General features: G+C 40.9%; 2 protein-coding genes and 1 pseudogene across 3 annotated transcripts; 1 reads left to right on the top strand and 2 right to left on the bottom strand.

The window, feature by feature from the left end:
* Window positions 1-371: 371 nt before the first annotated feature.
* LOC103714849 (spliceosome-associated protein 130 A) lies at window positions 372-9,737 on the bottom strand. Its single transcript, XM_008802283.5, has 3 exons — window positions 6,472-9,737; window positions 1,483-1,974; window positions 372-794 (listed from the first exon to the last, which is right to left on the bottom strand). Exons 1-3 carry the CDS (start codon window positions 9,490-9,492, stop codon window positions 657-659), a joined length of 3,651 nt encoding a protein of 1,216 aa, XP_008800505.3. The 5' UTR covers window positions 9,493-9,737; the 3' UTR covers window positions 372-656.
* Window positions 9,738-10,535: 798 nt separating this feature from the next.
* Window positions 10,536-15,154, top strand: LSMT-L (Rubisco methyltransferase family protein). 2 transcript variants are annotated; one of them, XM_088712015.2, is made up of 6 exons: window positions 10,536-11,168; window positions 11,364-11,392; window positions 11,785-11,996; window positions 13,125-13,247; window positions 13,428-13,832; window positions 14,814-15,102. In XM_088712015.2, the coding sequence occupies exons 1-6, from the start codon at window positions 10,597-10,599 to the stop codon at window positions 14,880-14,882; spliced, it is 1,410 nt and encodes a 469-aa protein (XP_088568141.1). In that variant the 5' UTR covers window positions 10,536-10,596; the 3' UTR covers window positions 14,883-15,102. The 2 variants fall into 2 exon arrangements, with proteins under 2 accessions (XP_088568141.1, XP_008800499.4); XM_008802277.6 differs by having other exon boundaries at window positions 10,546-11,168; window positions 14,822-15,154.
* A 400-nt stretch (window positions 15,155-15,554) lies between these two features.
* Window positions 15,555-16,438, bottom strand: LOC148699942 (rhamnogalacturonan I rhamnosyltransferase 1 pseudogene; annotated as a pseudogene).
* Window positions 16,439-16,850: the final 412 nt, after the last annotated feature.

Below are 16,850 nucleotides of genomic sequence, written 5' to 3' on the forward strand. Positions count from 1 at the left end.
TTAGGATCATTTAATTGTCCTTGGGTAATTTGCTGATTAATCAGCAATGAAAGTCAAGAATTTAACAACATAGATAGGAGATAGTGCAGTGAACCTCCCTCTTACCACCATCATCATTTCTTCCTCTAATATGAGGCTTCTATTTTTCTGACAACTTGTCCAGCTCAATTTGTTGTAGGAACAATTTTCTTCAGCACCTGATCATCAGTAAAAACATATATCTCAGGATTTTGAACAGTAAACTCGAGAGTTTTCATATTTACACTCGGGCAAGTCATGGAACACTTGATTGATGATTTGATGGTCATTGGAAATGAAAATCAGTACTTCAAGAGGAAAGGGAAGAGATAAAAGCGCAACTCAAATGAAGATGACATGAAGACAATTCTTCTCAGGTTAAGGTTACCAAGTATCAATAACTATAACATAGTGGGATGTTTGGTTAATACTTAATACCTCATACACAAGCGACCTTAAGAAAAAACAAAAACCCTTAAACACAGACTTCAGTCATGGCGCAGCACTGACTGTAAAATCAGATCCAGCTGTTAACCTCATTGATAGATGCAATGCTCCAGATAAACTAATGCAGTAAGGAGCACACAGCACATAGGCGGAGGTACATGGTTTCTGCTACATTCATTATTAATGCCTTCTCAAATGATTTTATTTCTGAATTCTTCGAGTTTCTTCAGTATTTCTCCTGGGGTCCGATCCAGTTCATCAGCAATCTTTCTTTGCAGATCAGGAGGAAGGGTTGGGAACTGCTCGCAGAGATCACCGTCAATTACGTCCTGCAGAATCATTGAATCATATAGGCAACTGTCAGTTGAGGCCTGACGGGAAGAGAGAACAAGTGCATCCAACTACATGCATGATACATCGTAATTTTACCGCACCACCTATAGATATGCGACTTCCAAGAAATTGTTAACGGAACAAATAGTAGCTTATGTTCGGACGAAAGATCCTTTTCCCCCTAAAAAGTAATCGCAATGAGATGCTGCAGCATGTTGATGTGCATTCAGGGAATGATCAATCTGAGAAGTGTCACTAGTGTCATGTTGAAGCACTTTTACCATCCACAATGAGTGAAAATAGCATCAAATTATAGTAGTCATGGTGCATCTTAACAGTTCCTTCTCCAAACGATTACTTGAAATTAAAGGAACATAGATGGCTGTCCTAATGTTCCTAGTGAAAAAAGGGGCCCATAGAAGTACTATCCTGAGTACTAAACCTCTGAAGAACTTTGGTGTGGTTCAGTTACACCGTGTTTCTTTTATTAACTATCGCAATCATGGCAGGCTGGGAACTGCTATTTCATCTACTTGAGGTAAATATCTCCCATTATAAGAACATATAGGACCAACATAAAAATGACGAGTACCCAGAATGAAGCTACTAAAAAAAATATAGTAGGGTGGTGTTCTAAGGCACAAATAAATAAAAACAGTAATTACAAGTTGGAAGAGAACTCACCTTGACTGGGAAATAAGCAGATCTGAAGGCCATGTGATCCCTACCACACAATGGTGGATGTTCTTGCCTCATGTGCATTTCTAGATGAGAGAAGAAATCCACATCTTCCCTGGAGGTGAATGCAAGTAACGCTCCTAAACTGCCCATTACAGTCCCATATATTGCGCATTCCCCCCCTCCAGGTATTAGTGAGGCTTTCTGCAAGCATGCGACTACGTCACCTACGTGAAACTGCACAATCTCTTCCACTTTGTTGGGAGCACCATTCAACTTCCCCTGCTCCCACTTTATCTTGCCTCCTGTTGGATCTTCTTCAATCTCATCTGACACATCTTGCGGCAGTCTGACAAAGTACACATTCCCAAACTTGTCTGCCCCCGCCATGGTGTCAAAATCTATGTGGTGCGATGCAGTAAGCCACCTGGGGACACAATCATCTGCAAATATATACAGTTGGTTTTCGTCCCGTCTGTACTTGCAATAATGGAAAGACTGCAAAAAAAAACCCAACATGCTGATGTAATTAGCAACATGAAGAAGTTTCAGACAAATAATCTGCATAACAGAATAACACATGAATAGATATTTAAAATAATTCATGAACAAACATACATACACATGCACAAGCATACAAAGTAATATTACAAGTCCAATAAAAATTAACTCAATCCCTAAATAGAAATGCTTTATAAGTAAGGATCCACAAAGTCGACACCAGGTTGTTGGGATAAGGCTGGATGGTGATGGAAAAAATTAACTTAATGTTTACCCCTAAGATCACTAACAAATAGCGGCACATCCAAAAAATGATTCTGCATACTCTGTGGTTTGCATCAGTATTTACTGTCGTTGAGAATACTTCCAAATACCAATAAGCTACGTCCCACCTGTGGAGGTTTACTTTATAGACTGCGAAGCTGCTGTCAACCAGGCATCTCAACTCCTTAAATGGCAACAAATTTCTCGATATCCCCAAGATTACATAACACCTTGAAGGTCCATTGTTGCATAGAATAACATACAAAGCAATCTGCACACTTACGCAATCAAGAAGCAACTTTCCAGGGTTCTAGTAGACTATTAAACAGTTTAGAGAAATGAGGCAGGGTCAAAATTTAATGAAGAAAAATGTATTCGTTTATAGAAACGCAAAGAGCCACATTGCAATGCATACCATAAGAAATACTAACTACAAAAAGTTGGTGATAGTAAATTGAACGAAAATACATATTTAATATCACATAGAAGCTTGTCTATGCATGTACGTACATACATATGTATGCATTGATTGCTCTGTTTATCCAATGAAATGAATTCAATCAATACAGTTCACTTCTGGAAGAAAATAGATAACATCACAACTGAAGCCCACAAATTGTGACCACTTTAGATCCCATCAAATGACTGAAAATCCCACCAAATCATATAGATATTTTACCATAGGCATAAGTGCCAAGCTTGACCCTCTTATTGCAGACACCAAGAAGATGTTCATATTGAAGGATTGCATGCGAAAATTCAACCCCTCCATCACATGCTACGCCTTTGATCGTTAAAAGTTCAAAAAAATCAACATTGAGCACTGTGAAGGACAGATAGTTATTGACAAATGGAGATAAGACCTCAACAATCTATCTCAGTATATTCTACTTGTAAACAATAAGGCACATTTGTGCTGATTCTGAAGCATGATCGGGCATCTTAAAAATTACAAAAAGAACACAATTCATGGGGTGAAATGGTCAGTGAGAAAAGAAGCTCTTCTTGTTAAAAAGTTTATAATGATTGCTAAGCAAAAGGACAGACTAGAAGTGCACCAGTATCTTATAAACAATGGTGACTCATAAAGAAAGTTGGTCAAGGTGATTGTTCATGGAAGCAGCCCCAAGAACTTCATATCAAAAAAACAGTGGAAAAGTTAAATTTGATGAATGGCACATAACGTGACTCCATATCAGTTAGGATGGGTCATGACTGAATCACCTGAAGCATCAATGCCTGCTTTCCTTCTTTATTGGGAAGTCCAAGAATCACATGCTCTGAGATGTCATTCTCATGATGGCTACAAACATCATGTTAAGAAGATCATAGTATTTTGATTGTACTACAGAAGACAATACTCGAGAAAACACATATTCCACTTGACATCAAGACGAACACAGATACGGACAAAAAAAACAAAAAGCTGAGATCGAGAGAAAATGTTCCAATATGTATCCCATCTTTAGTGAAAGGGATACACTGGCTTCACCAAAGATGGTTGGAGGTACAAATTGCAAAGAAAATAAATCATAATCAAGTTTTACACAAAAGCAAGCAAGAAAGAAAGAAAATGGTTGGGAATTTAGCAACGAACATGTGTTGATCAAGCCTTATTACGACTTCAGAGAAGCCTTGTTTAGTAACAAGCTTGTTGTTTGGTAACATTAGATGGTTTTTCTCATAGTTTAAGTGAGTTTCCATAATTTCATGTGTGATATCAGAGGAATCAAGCCATTCTGAATTTGAATATTATATTACTTGTTTTTATTTTCTGACAGGTAGGAAATAGTGATTTGTTTCGTTGATTTTGCTTTTTTTTCATTCTATTTCTGTACTTAAAAGTCCTTAAAGACCAAAATCAATAGTTGATTTTACTTATTTTTCATTCTATTTATGTATTTTTTTCCAACAGGTAGGAAATAGTAACAATTTTTTTTGTCATTCTAAATTCAATAGAATCAGCACCTTGCTGATCATGAAAATGGGATGGCTGCACCTAATAGATAGAATTTGAGCACCAATTGAAAGAGGGTGTATGGGGGAGCTCTGGATAAATCCCTTTGTTCCCAACTTCTCATTACTCCTTTCCTCTGCAGACCTTTTGCAGCCATACTTGGATGAAAAACAGATCTGGAAGCAAATGTTCCACAGCTTGATTCAAAATCTTCTGCTCTCCCCCCCCCCCCCCCCCCCCCCCCCCCCGCGCCGCGCGGGTGGATCCATATCATCTCAGATCGCCTTATAAAGATCATCTACTCTTATAATACGGTTTTCTGTATCAAGATCAAAATTAATCCTATCAATATAGTTCACTCCTCAATATAAGATAATAAGATCCAGATTCGAGCCTGCAAATTCTAATTATTCTACAGATTACATCATGTGATCTCTGTCATATTTTGAAAACCCAGAAATAAGAAGCTTTATGTTTATGCTCTTTTATTTGTCTATTACTCTCTAGCACCCTAACGCTATTTGTGTTTGCTTATGTTGCCAAACATGCTCCATCTCATTTGCATAGCATTATCTATATCTAACCTTCCAAATGAGAACTTGAATGAGATATGAAGCACTTGTTTGACAATATCTGAAAATCATGAGAATCAAGTATATGTCCATCATGTATAATTAAAGTGGTGGAAGCAACTACTTACAATAGATGGATAGATAATTGCAGCGCTACGAACAGAAAGCATGCTGGCAAAAGAGTCAGAATCAGAGGCTACACAAAACGTTGTTGTTAACCTACATAACCTAATTTGGCTACAGCAGGCCTAAATCCACACAATTTATTTTTAAGTCAAACTTGTTAAAGATTTCGGAACATGATCTTGCTTCCAGCAAGACAAATCAATTCACATACGGACAAGTCACAAGATCTACTTATAATGGTTTAATAATGTGGTCAGTCGACATTCATTCATCCAGAAGCCCAGATGAATAACTATCACATGAAACCTCATGATAACATAAACAAATCTCGAATCCTTCATAACTGATAATCTTGCTCACTTCGTCAAACTCATGGGGCGACCTCACATCATAGGTATTCTCGTTTCCTTGCAATGTCTAACATGACAATGATAATGGGTGGTAAGTTACTTTGCCTTTTTTCTTTATTAATGCCATGAATGAGATGATGGCTATTTAGGTTGACATAAGCTAAGCATCCCCTGATCAAGAAAATCATTTTCATACATGAAACATTAGGCTACTGGTAAATTAATCAAGTCATATTTTACCGATTTAGTCTAGACTCATGGCACAAAGATATTCTCATTCCCTTTTAATTAAATACTCATCATGATGTATCCAAAAATCTTATTTTCATGGTTGGACAAACTGGACAAACATCTGTAACATAATGAAACACAAAACCGACACAAATTCACTGAGTCACCAAACAAATTCAATTATATCACTGCAAACCAACTTCTATACAAGAAAATAATAGCAACCTAGCTCATGATACTAGCTAGTTTAGAAATTCAGCCCCTTATCAACCTGCAGACCTTTTAATTTACATATCCATTTCATTGTTCTTCGACACACCAGAAAACTTATTGCAATATACATTTTTGCTTGCACACAAGATTACCATTTTCAGCAAAACTAAAAAGTTAAGTTTGTTTGAAAAGAAAGAAGCATTTAAATTTCCAGTCATGTTTTTATGCACAGAATTTAGCATTGGAGAAGGAAATGCTTTGACAAATTGGACCAACATGCATTAAATATCGAAATATAAAACTGACTCATTCACCTTCAATCACCAAACAAATATAATTCTATCTTTACCAAGCAACTTTGATAGCTAAATTGAGAAAGTCAGCCCCTCAAACCTGCATCCATTTGGTTTACGTATTCATTTTATTGTTCCTTGCCAAACACTATAAAACCTTTGTAGTATATTCCTTGGCTTTGACACAAAGTAACAATTCTCAGAAAACCTAAAATGTCATATTGCTTGGGACAGAAAGGAGGACTTACACTTCCAATCATGTTTTTATGCACAGAATTTAGTAATGAACAAGGAAATGATAAAAAGTCAAATTTTTAGATGTTCAATATTGAGCAACAAGAAAATGGCAGCAAACAAAACAAGAATTATGCCAATGCCATTACCATGTGCAATTGTGCTAACTCGTTCATCACCATCTGTGCCAATTACGATCTCCTAACTCTAAACAAGTTAAATTACCAAGAATATAGAAACAGAGCAAGCCATACCTCTTGCATATCTCCAACATAAATTCTATCTCGGTATGTATGAATGGAGATAATCGTATTGGGGAAGAGCTTGTTCTCACACTTCCTAAGCAATCTCCTCCTACCCAGATCATACAATCTGAGTACCGGTCCAATCCCAGCAAGTAGTCTCCCTTGAAACTGACATAATGCAAGAGGAACTCCTTCTACTTGTGTCTTATGCACAAGCTCAAGAGATTTTCCTTCATCCACAAACTTATATATGTGAATGAAACCAGCAGCAAGACTCCTCTTGGGCCAGAACTGCAATCCCTTTGCCGTACCAACAGCCAAAAGAGTCCCATACTCCTTATCGTGGAAGTTCACAGTACAGACACTAAATGCAGCCTCATTATCCTGCAGCTCCAACAGGCAAGTCGTATTCCCTGTTCTTGGATCAAGAACCCTGATGCAAGACACCCACCTATCTGCCTCTGCCTTTGGGTAACCATATTGTTCATCAGAAAGAGGATCCTCATCATCATCACCGCCATGAGCACCATTCTCCATCTGATCCCCATTGTTTGGGTTTCCATTTTCACCCACTTGAGCTGCTTCCAAGCATTCCTTCCTTGCCGCTTCACGCTCTTCTGCAGTGAATGCTCCGTGATCACTTTCAATGATAATTAAGTTTTTTCGCTTAGGCTGTAGCACAAACTTCCTTGGAGTGTATCGTAAAGGGATGACTGTTTCATTGAATGTCTCTCCCAGCCGCTCAATTGTGAAGACCCTCAGAGCATCTCCAGCAACTGCAACGACACCTTCAGCACACTGATCCGAAGCAAATGATGCAGCATATTCTAGTGTTTCATATGAAAGAGGTGTTAACAAGAAATGTCCCTGATCTATGTACCCAAGCCAGGGCCGACTGGACAAGCAAAGCATTGCCTGACGGCCCCTTACTCTAGCAGAGAAGAGCTTGGGGGCTCTCAGGCCCAAGAAACGCGACCTTGTATCTGAGAGCTGACCGGTAACCATATCAACAACAGTCCGGAAAAGAACACCATTCTGCAAGCCAGCATTCAGAAAGACACTAGCTGGATGATCAGCACCATCCTCTCCTCCAGTAGAAGCCTGAACTTCAAGAAGCAGAAGGGATTCAGGAGGTGATGACACACTCTGGACACTCAAGATCTGCATACAGTCATCAGGATCCAATGACAGAATCCGAATTGTGTTATCATATGAACCAACTGCAAGGAAACGGGACCTCTGCTTGCCTTCAGGAACTGGGGCAATATCCAGACAAGCTACATCACCGGGCATCTCATGCTTCTCCACCTCCATCAACTGGCCCGTCATATCCATCTCAAAGTATATAAGCTCCCCTCCACTCAGAGCAATCACAACCTGGAGCCTGTTCGACCCGACCTTCACGATGGTCTTCTTCCCGGGTGTTTTCCACTCATTGATACGCCCATCCTCCCTGATGTGCCTGATTCCATTGGGATGGACTTGCATCAGAGAATCATCACCAAGCAATGAGACTGCAAGCGAAGGGGTGGTGTCGACGAACCCACTATCACTGACTTCTTCAACAGTCTCACCGATAGAAAGCACCAGAGTTGCATTTGCGAAGGACACAACAATGTAAGCATCAAACTCATCATTCACATTCTTCTTCACTGTCCACACTGCATTTGGCACACCTGGAAGCTGTGACACGGCCATCTCACTGACTGCCAGCCCAGGTCTCAGGATTCGCAGAGATGAGCGTGGCCCCCTGCCGCAGAGAGTGAATACCTGTGGGGTCTCCTCCTCGAACAGGTTCAGCACCTTCATGTCCATGATGGGCATGAGGCTCTCAATGTGATCGATTCTGATCAAATTCTTCAATCTCCGGGGATTGAAGAACACTGGTTGAAAGCCCTCATCAGTCTCCATCAGCGTGGCAGATGAGGCCTCTACATCATCCCCATCCCCAATGGCCCGGAAATGGTACAGCGCATGGTTCCCGAACTCTGATGCAGCAAATAGCAACCCTGACTTGAGGACGCACATGGAGGACGTGACAGGAATGGTGTCAAAGTATTTGATCCTGAGCTCGGTGACACGGTCGCCCTCATGGTTGAGAATGACCTTGAAGATATCGCCATATTCAGTCTGAAGGAGGAAGAAGAACATAGATTTCTGGCGGTGGGTGGCGGCTGAAACAATCAGGACGCCACGTTCAGCAGGAAGGTCAGCCCGGCGAGGGATAACAGCACGGACATCGGGGTGACCCTGGTTCTTGTAGATAACAAAGTTCTCAGCACAGACAAGGACGCCACTGGGGCCATCGCCACCGCCAGGGACAGTGACAAGGAGGTTGGCGCCGTTGTCTATGGGCTCGGTCCACTTGCGGGAGACATGGTTGAGGCCGAGGTCGAGCTCATAGAAGGTGAGGTGCTTCTGGGCCTCGGCAGCGGCCTGGCCGGTGGAATCCTGGTCAGCCTCGGAGTAGTCGAGCTCGATGGCAGCAAAGATGGGGTTGTCGAAGCCGCAGTCGACGCCGGTAATTGAATAGGTGATGGTGTGGGACTTGTGGGCCTCGAGGGGTGAGGAGATGGTGAGGCGGGCAGCAGTATCGCGGTTGAGGACGTAGACGAGCTTCTGCTTCTCGCAGGCGGCGATCATGACGGCGCGGCCCTTCGGGTCGACGGCGAGGTACTGTCCTGGGACGATGCGGCGGCAACCGGACTTGCCGAAGGTCTCCTGGTGGACCTTATCGAAGGAATTCCTCTCCTTGCTGTACTCGAGGATGACGATGCGGCCGGAGTCAGAGCCGACAACGACGTAGTCCTTCTGGGATCCGGTGAGACGGAACTGGGCGAGGGAGCGGATGGCGCCGAAGACCTCGACGGAGTGGAGGGTCTGGATCTTGCCGGATTCGTCGGGGCGGAGGAGATCCAGGGTCTTTCCACGGGCCACCACGATCTCCTGGGTCCTTCCGCCGACGAAGCTCCCATTGATGGCGCACACCACACCGGTCGCCCGCTGGAGCGTCAGGCTGTAAAGATACATCTCTTCCGCCTCCGCCGCCGACGATACGGCCGCCGGAGAGTGGCCAAAATCTAGAGAGCTCGAAGGGAAGAAGAGAGGGAGAGAAAGGAAGGGAATCGAGGATGAGGGGTTTAGGGTTAGGGTTTTGGCCCTTCTTTGACGGATGGGGAGCTAAAAAGGAGAACTCCGAAGTGAAGGCGGACGGAGCCTCGGGCCTGATCATTTTTTATACGTGAGACACAGCAGTAAAAGGCAACAACGGCTGTGATTACATTACATCAGACCGTGGACTTTCATGTAGACACTCCTGTTTTAACGGTGCACTTAAAAAAAGCAAGAGAAAAAAAAAATTATTTATAGTCTCCAATCTATTTGCATTCTTCTTTGATTGCTTGAAGAGATCCATCATCCGACTACGGTATCTGTAACTATTGTTGCCACCTATGTTGCATATCACACATGGTTAGAAATGAATGCTAGAATACGGTAGCTGCTAGAGTTTTTTATTTAGCATAGGAGTTTATTCAGACTGAGACAGCCTAGGACAGCTAGAAATATCTAGGGCCTCCATTTAGTTTTTGAAGTGACTTAGATGATTTTTATCTTCTAAGATCTCCGCTCTATGCTTTTTCAAGGTGAACTCCAATATGAGTGTTTTTGATGAGAAAGATTGAGGAGATGCTGATTTTGTGATTAAAGACGCCAACTCTAAACTGATTCCAATGGAGGGATTACTTATGTGCAGGTCAGATTAGGAGCTGAGCGCATCCATCTAGAAGATGACTCGGCTACTATAATCAGATGGATTTAGAGCCACATGAGAGCCGGAGATGAGCACCCACACGATATCAAATATGTCCGAGGGATTGTATGACTTTTCAGATTATTTATGCTTATCGCAAGCCAAACATCGCAACAGATTGAATCGCCTCATCTGCTGCACAACATTTTAATTGGATTTGTGAAAGTTATTAGTCCGCTCCATTCTTTTTTCTTTTTTTTATCTAATTTTGTTTGATGCATCCATGCTGGTAGGATATAATCCTGTGGGATCTTTAGAGGGATGAGAAAGTAATTTACCGTATAATTTATCCGACTTGGAGAGAGAGAGAGAGAGAAGTGGCGATGTATATATCCACGCCTGCTGCGAGAAACCAACGGTCACCAAGGCTCCCGTTCTCCTTCCACCCGCAGCGGCAAGAGATGTTGGCGTTACCCCGTCTCCTCTTCCCTCCCTCCCTCTCATGCGCCATCTCCAACCCCCATCCCCTATCTATTTTCACCACCACCACCACCACCACCAGAAGAATCACTGCCCTCTCTCAATCTCGACAACTCGCCGTCGCCATCCCTTCCAAATCAGCCGTCCGTGACTTCTGGCGGTGGCTGTCCGACGAGGGAGTGGTGAATTCCTCCTCTTCCCCACCGTCAGTGAAGCCGGAATTCGTCCCCGAAGGCCTAGGCCTTGTTGCCCAGCGGGACATCACCAAGAACGAGGTGGTGGTGGAGGTCCCCAAGAAGCTGTGGATCAACCCCGACACCGTCGCCGCCTCCGACGTCGGGCGCGTCTGCGGAGGCCTCAAATCCTGGATCGCCATTGCTCTCTTCCTCCTCAGGGAGAAGGCCTTGGGCTCGGCTTCTTCATGGCGCCCCTATCTCGACATCCTTCCGCTCGCCACCGATTCTCCCATCTTCTGGTGAGACTTCATGACCGCTCCCATAATTCCTCAAAGCTGCGCCGCAACTGGTGCTATTAGCTGCGCAGTTTGAATTTTTTCCTCGTTATCATTAAAAAAATGAAAAAAAAATGAATTTTTGCCTGGAAGTCACATTGCTTGTTTGGTGATTCGGTATGTGCTGATTTTAAGCGCCATTCGATATTTCCAGTGCAGGTCAGAGGAGGAGCTTTCGGAGATACAAGGTAATTAATCAAAAACAAGTCTTTACAGTGTATGTAGAATGCTAATCATTCCAGAACGGTTAACAAGATGGTGCATCATGTGTATGTTCTCTTCTCTGCTCTTTTATCCACCAGGGCGCATGATAAAAGAATGGTAATTTGTTTATTATTGTATCATCTTTTGCACTATTAGAAAGCTCCAATCCTTAGTTATATGCTCCCTTGTATGTATTAACAAGGCTTCCTTGAACACCTAAGGGAGCCTAAAAACCTATTTGTTAGTAACATTTCGTGTATAGCATGTGTGCATGCCCTCTCTTTTTCTTTAAGCATGGTTATTCATGTAATCTTGCACCACATCTCTATTTTTGGTTCAATCTTTATGTTGTAAATTGAGAAGATTTCTTTTGCAGGAACCCAATTACTGAGCACAATAATGGGTGTCAAGGAATTCGTGCAGAGTGAGTTCATCAAAGTTGAGGATGATGTCATACTTCCAAACAAACATCTCTTCCCCTCAACCATAACATCCAATGATTTCCTGTGGGCTTTCGGAATACTCAGATCAAGGGTATTTCCACACCTTCGCGGCGAAAATCTTGCTCTAATACCGCTGGCTGACCTTGTAAGATCTTCGTAGTTTCTTTTCCTTTTCTTTTTCTTTTGTTTTCTTTTTCGTTTTGGTAGCCAAAACAGGCTTGAAAGAACAAACAAAAAAAAAAATGCAGCCAACCACAACCTTGGCATAGTCTCAAAGCATCGCTGGACCAAAATTTATAACTAACTCCATTATTTTCTCAAAGTATATAGATCCTTATGTTATCCAAATATAGTCATTTCTAATATGATGTGCAAGAACCAATTTTTTCATCTGGCACAAAGAATTGCTGAACTACATGTTTAAATACCCCAAAATTGAAACTTTTGATGTGCTATAACTTTGTTAAACAAAACTTCATCTATTCTTCGGTGGAAGTTATAGAATTTGAAATTTTGTCCAAGATTTTGAGATTACTGAGAAATAACCATGCCCATTAGTTACATTTTTATATCCAAGATATTAATTTGTAAGGTGGAGACATATATACCCTGAAACTTCTAAAAAGCCCAATGCATGAGGTCCCACTAGTGAGGGATCTGGGGAGGGTCAAGATGCAGCCTTTTCTAACCCATGACCTCCGGATCATAATGGAGTAACCTTATCGTTGTGCCAAGGCTCATTCTAATAATTTCAATATCCTAAAACTTCTATAATTTGAAAATTTCTTTGAACCAAGATTTAGGTAGCTTAAATCATGTTGGCATAACCATACTCCCTTGTTTCTACATTATCTATTGTTATAATTTATGTTTGATGCTCCTATACTGTTAATTTATCATACTGAAAAATCTTATATTACTGCTGTGCCATTAGTGCTACAACTGTTAGAATCTACTGAATCGATCTACATCAAATTAAAGTACATGCAAAAAATTATATAAAACAGGCTAGAAATATCTTTAAGATGAAAATAGATTTTTCCATAATTTTTTTGTTCCATCTGGACATGCTTGTCTGCTCAACAAATTCAGTAGCTTTCAGGAAAAGAAGGATTGCTCATATTATTATATCAATTTCTTATTTGCAAGGAAATCAAACTTTTTGTTGCAAAGAACTGCCATGTTAATCGTTATGTATGTTTTGCTGGTGTTCTGCCTTTTGTCAATGGAAAATATTTAGTTTTGACTTTTTGTTTTGGCTGTTTGCAATTAGATCAACCATAGTTCTAGCATAACTTCAGAAGACTCTTTTTGGGAGATAAAAGAAAAGGGCTTTTTCTCAAGGGAACTCATATTCTCTTTGCGAACACCAATTTCTGTTAAGGCTGGTGAGCAGGTGAAGTCTCTCTATCAGTGCACAATTTCATTTTTCCCCTTTAGTCATTTTGAGACCAAAATCCTATCAGTTTTGTCTTTATGGTAAGATAAGTAGCTATGTAGCTGAACCTAGTGGTTGTGGTGAAAAACACACGCACTGTCCAAGTTGTATCTGTCTTAACAATTAAACTATTGGCAGGTGTATATTCAATATGATCGGGCAAAGAGCAATTCTGAATTGGCACTTGACTACGGCTTCATTGAGTCAAGGCCAGAGAGGGAGGTGTATACTTTGACACTAGAAATTACAGAATCAGATCCATTTTATGGAGACAAGTTGGATATTGCTGAAACAAATGGTTTAGGGGAGACTGCTTACTTTGACGTCATCCTGGGTTCTCCTCTCCCTCCAGCAATGCTCCCATATCTTCGGATGGTAGCTCTTGGGGGAACAGATGCATTTCTTCTAGAATCAATTTTTAGGAATTCAGTTTGGGGTCACCTTGAATTGCCTGTGAGTCGTGCCAATGAGGAAACAATATGCCGAGTTGTTAGAGATGCTTGCAAATCTGCCTTGTCTGCCTATGACACTACCATAGAAGAGGTATACTTGTGTCTCTTTCAGTGTTGGCTTCAAAACTATTCGATTAAGTTACAGAGACCATTTTACTAAGTTCATCTGACAAGTGATTAGCCATGACTTGAATAACTAACTACTTTACCCAAGTTTATATGGTTTCTGTTTCATGAAGAACATGATGATGACCTAAAAAATATGCAGCTGAACTAATAGCCTATGTAATAATTATATTTTGGATTTTTTTGAATTTGGCTTTGCTTTTGCTGAACCTGGCTGAACTTTGGTCAGGATCAAGCTTATCCATTTCTTGAAACCTGAAAAGGATGGAGTGCCAGCTTGTTCAATACTTCATACAATTAGTTTGATATCCATACTTGAAACTCACAGCTGAGCACACCAGATCTTGGTTATTTGACCCTTTGTAGTCATGCAGCCTTTACAATTACCATGCAGGTTAAATCTTTCCCCATTTTCTTTTTAGATCCATGTGCATGATCTGCCCATTGTTGTACATGGCCATTAAATTTTTTATCAGTTTCCATCACTACACTCTACAATACTGCAAGTTCTTCCACACTGTATGCTAGTTGCTAACTTTATCCTTCCAAATATTATATTACATCAACCGCGACTTCTAAAAATTTAATTGAAGTTAATATAGTACTTGTAACTTCATGTTATCTTTTTGTTTGTTCTTTTTTATATGTCGAAAGTTCAAGCCTAATTTAACTCCTTTTTGTGAATTTTTTGAAGCTCTAATGTGCCAAAAATATAGCAATGATAGGAAGATTTCCCAAAGCAGGATTCATTAAGCTAATCCTAAGAAGACTAATATAACCTTACGGTCATGCTTATGAACATAGCAAAACTAAAATCTAAATGCTTCTGATACTAGGTTTTTCTTTCCCATATGCAAAGAATTCACGATCACTTCAATTCATCTATGATGTGCTTGTTCTTAAATCATGTTTGCATGTACAATAAATGATTCAGCATATGAATAAGATCTGCAGGATGAAAAACTTATGGAAGAGGGTAATCTGGATTCCAGACTTCAAATTGCAGTTGCTGTAAGAGCAGGTGAGAAGAAAGTACTTAAGCAGATTGATGATATATTCCGAGAGAGGGAGCTGGAGTTGGATGGGCTGGAGTACTACCAGGAGAGGAGGCTTAAGGACCTGGGGTTAGTTGGGGAGCAAGGTGAAATAATCTTTTGGGAATCCAAGTAGGTTGATGTCTGTCTTATGCTTTCAGTAATCTGAGTTTAGAGGCCCTTCAAGGCTGCATTTTAATAGACTCGTGTGTGTGCCTCGGTATTTCAGAAATGAAGATCCATTTTCACAGAACCTTCTTCTCATGCATAAAATCAAAAAAAAAAAAAAAAGTCCATCAACAGAATCAATCTAGCAACCCAGACACATGATAGACTGCAATTATTTAGGCTCATCCTTCAGTGATCCAAACAGAGATTTTTCGGAACCTAAAAATCCCTAATGATTGAGCTGGGCTCACGGTTTCTTGTAACTTACTGTGCGTGGGTGGTATTCCAGCTGAACAAGTAATGGTGATGAGATTGGTAAAAGATCTGAATTTTTTCTCAAGGGTAAGATGCATCATGGAGAGACAACTACCAGTAGCTGACGAGCCCGAGGTAGGTGAAGATGACCCAGTGCACATAAGATGGCGTTTGTGTTTTAGAATTTGATACAAGACTCCTTGTAACAAAATTGGCAATTTCATTATCTTTCACACCCAACCATGAGGGTTTGCATAGAAGTAATCTTCCTCCTTTGGCTTGTCTATTACCACTTTCCGGCAGGCTGGCTGTCCAGATCTCCCCTCACGAGCCTGTCTAAGAGCAGACACAAAATCATCCCAGGAAAGCATCTTATTTTCATGCAAATCAACAAGCTGGACTAATTTTCTGCGGTCCAGAAAAATACTTTTCTTGAATCCAAGATACCTACCAAAACATCAAAAGCATTAGCTTGCATCAACCACCAGTGACATTCTCCTAAAAATGAAGAGGTTAGAACTTGCAGGACACTGGATATCGGCATGATCAATGTAGGTAATCTAACCTGCAGTGGCCTTCAACAGCCTTCCCCATGTTCCCATCATGCGTGGGTATGAAAACATCACTAGCTATAGAAACCATGTAATCCAAAGAAGCCATTTGGGACGAGTTACTCTGAAATTGATGCAGATCCTCTGGGTCAAGTAGCATCTCCTTTCTTACCTGAAAATGAAAAATATTACAATCATCTATTAAACACGATGCTGAATGCCCATGAATGGGGTAGGGCATGGAAGAAGGTGAAAGCAGCAGAGGAACTGAATATTGCGAATAATAGCAAAAATGATATTCAGAATCCAACCTTATTGTTTGTTTGTTCAAAACCAAAGAACATAAGATACAAAAAATAGAAGCTCGCATTATGTGGTAGAAAAGACCTTACAAGTTTTGGAACGCAACTGGTAATGCTGTGTCTCCGATTGCTGCCATATATCTCACCTGAAGCAATGTAGATCTGATTATTGTACCAGAAGCCGAAAGCCTTTAAAACTAGTTCAGTCTCGTCTGGTGTAAGAGGACACAAACCTTGCAGTCTCTTAGCCTGAGAGTTCATCTCTTTCTCTCGCCACCATAGATACGCATATCTGAACAAGCACAGCATGCCGATGCGAGAATATAGGCAAGAACTTTAGAAAGCAATGGATTTAGTGCAGGTTCTTTTCCAGCACAAAATCTGAGCCTAAGGGCTGTTTGGATGCTTGGAGGCGGATACCTGCAATATGTGCCCACAAGAAAAGTTGTCATGGGAAGAAGCCATATAAAAATAGTTCGAGAGATCATGGGGGGCTGCTAATTCCTAGAAGTTTGGATGATAGAATCTAGTAAAAAGTGTTTTTTAATATTCCAAAAATAATAGGAATATGGGATATGCAACTCCTCCAATATTTCAAAATTCACCATCAACCATGCTTTCTTACTTTAAAGCACTCACAAAAGGAGATAGCAGATTGATCAGATAATCCATT

The sequence above is a fragment of the Phoenix dactylifera genome, chromosome 15 (genome assembly GCF_051530095.1).
Source record: "Phoenix dactylifera cultivar Ajwa chromosome 15, Ajwa_hap1_PhDact_Kaust_v1.1, whole genome shotgun sequence".
NCBI lineage: Eukaryota > Viridiplantae > Streptophyta > Magnoliopsida > Arecales > Arecaceae > Phoenix > Phoenix dactylifera.

Coding starts and splice junctions, on each gene's coding strand:
- LOC103714849 (XM_008802283.5), bottom strand. CDS start 9,492: ATGTATCTTTACAGCCTGACGCTCCAGCGGGCGACCGGTGTGGTGTGC. Junction 1,975..6,471: donor ATGTTGGAGATATGCAAGAG/GTATGGCTTGCT, acceptor TTTTTTTTGCAG/TCTTTCCATTATTGCAAGTA. Junction 795..1,482: donor CTGCTTATTTCCCAGTCAAG/GTGAGTTCTCTT, acceptor ATGATTCTGCAG/GACGTAATTGACGGTGATCT.
- LSMT-L (XM_008802277.6), top strand. CDS start 10,597: ATGTATATATCCACGCCTGCTGCGAGAAACCAACGGTCACCAAGGCTC. Junction 11,169..11,363: donor ACCGATTCTCCCATCTTCTG/GTGAGACTTCAT, acceptor TTTCCAGTGCAG/GTCAGAGGAGGAGCTTTCGG. Junction 11,393..11,784: donor GGAGCTTTCGGAGATACAAG/GTAATTAATCAA, acceptor TTTCTTTTGCAG/GAACCCAATTACTGAGCACA.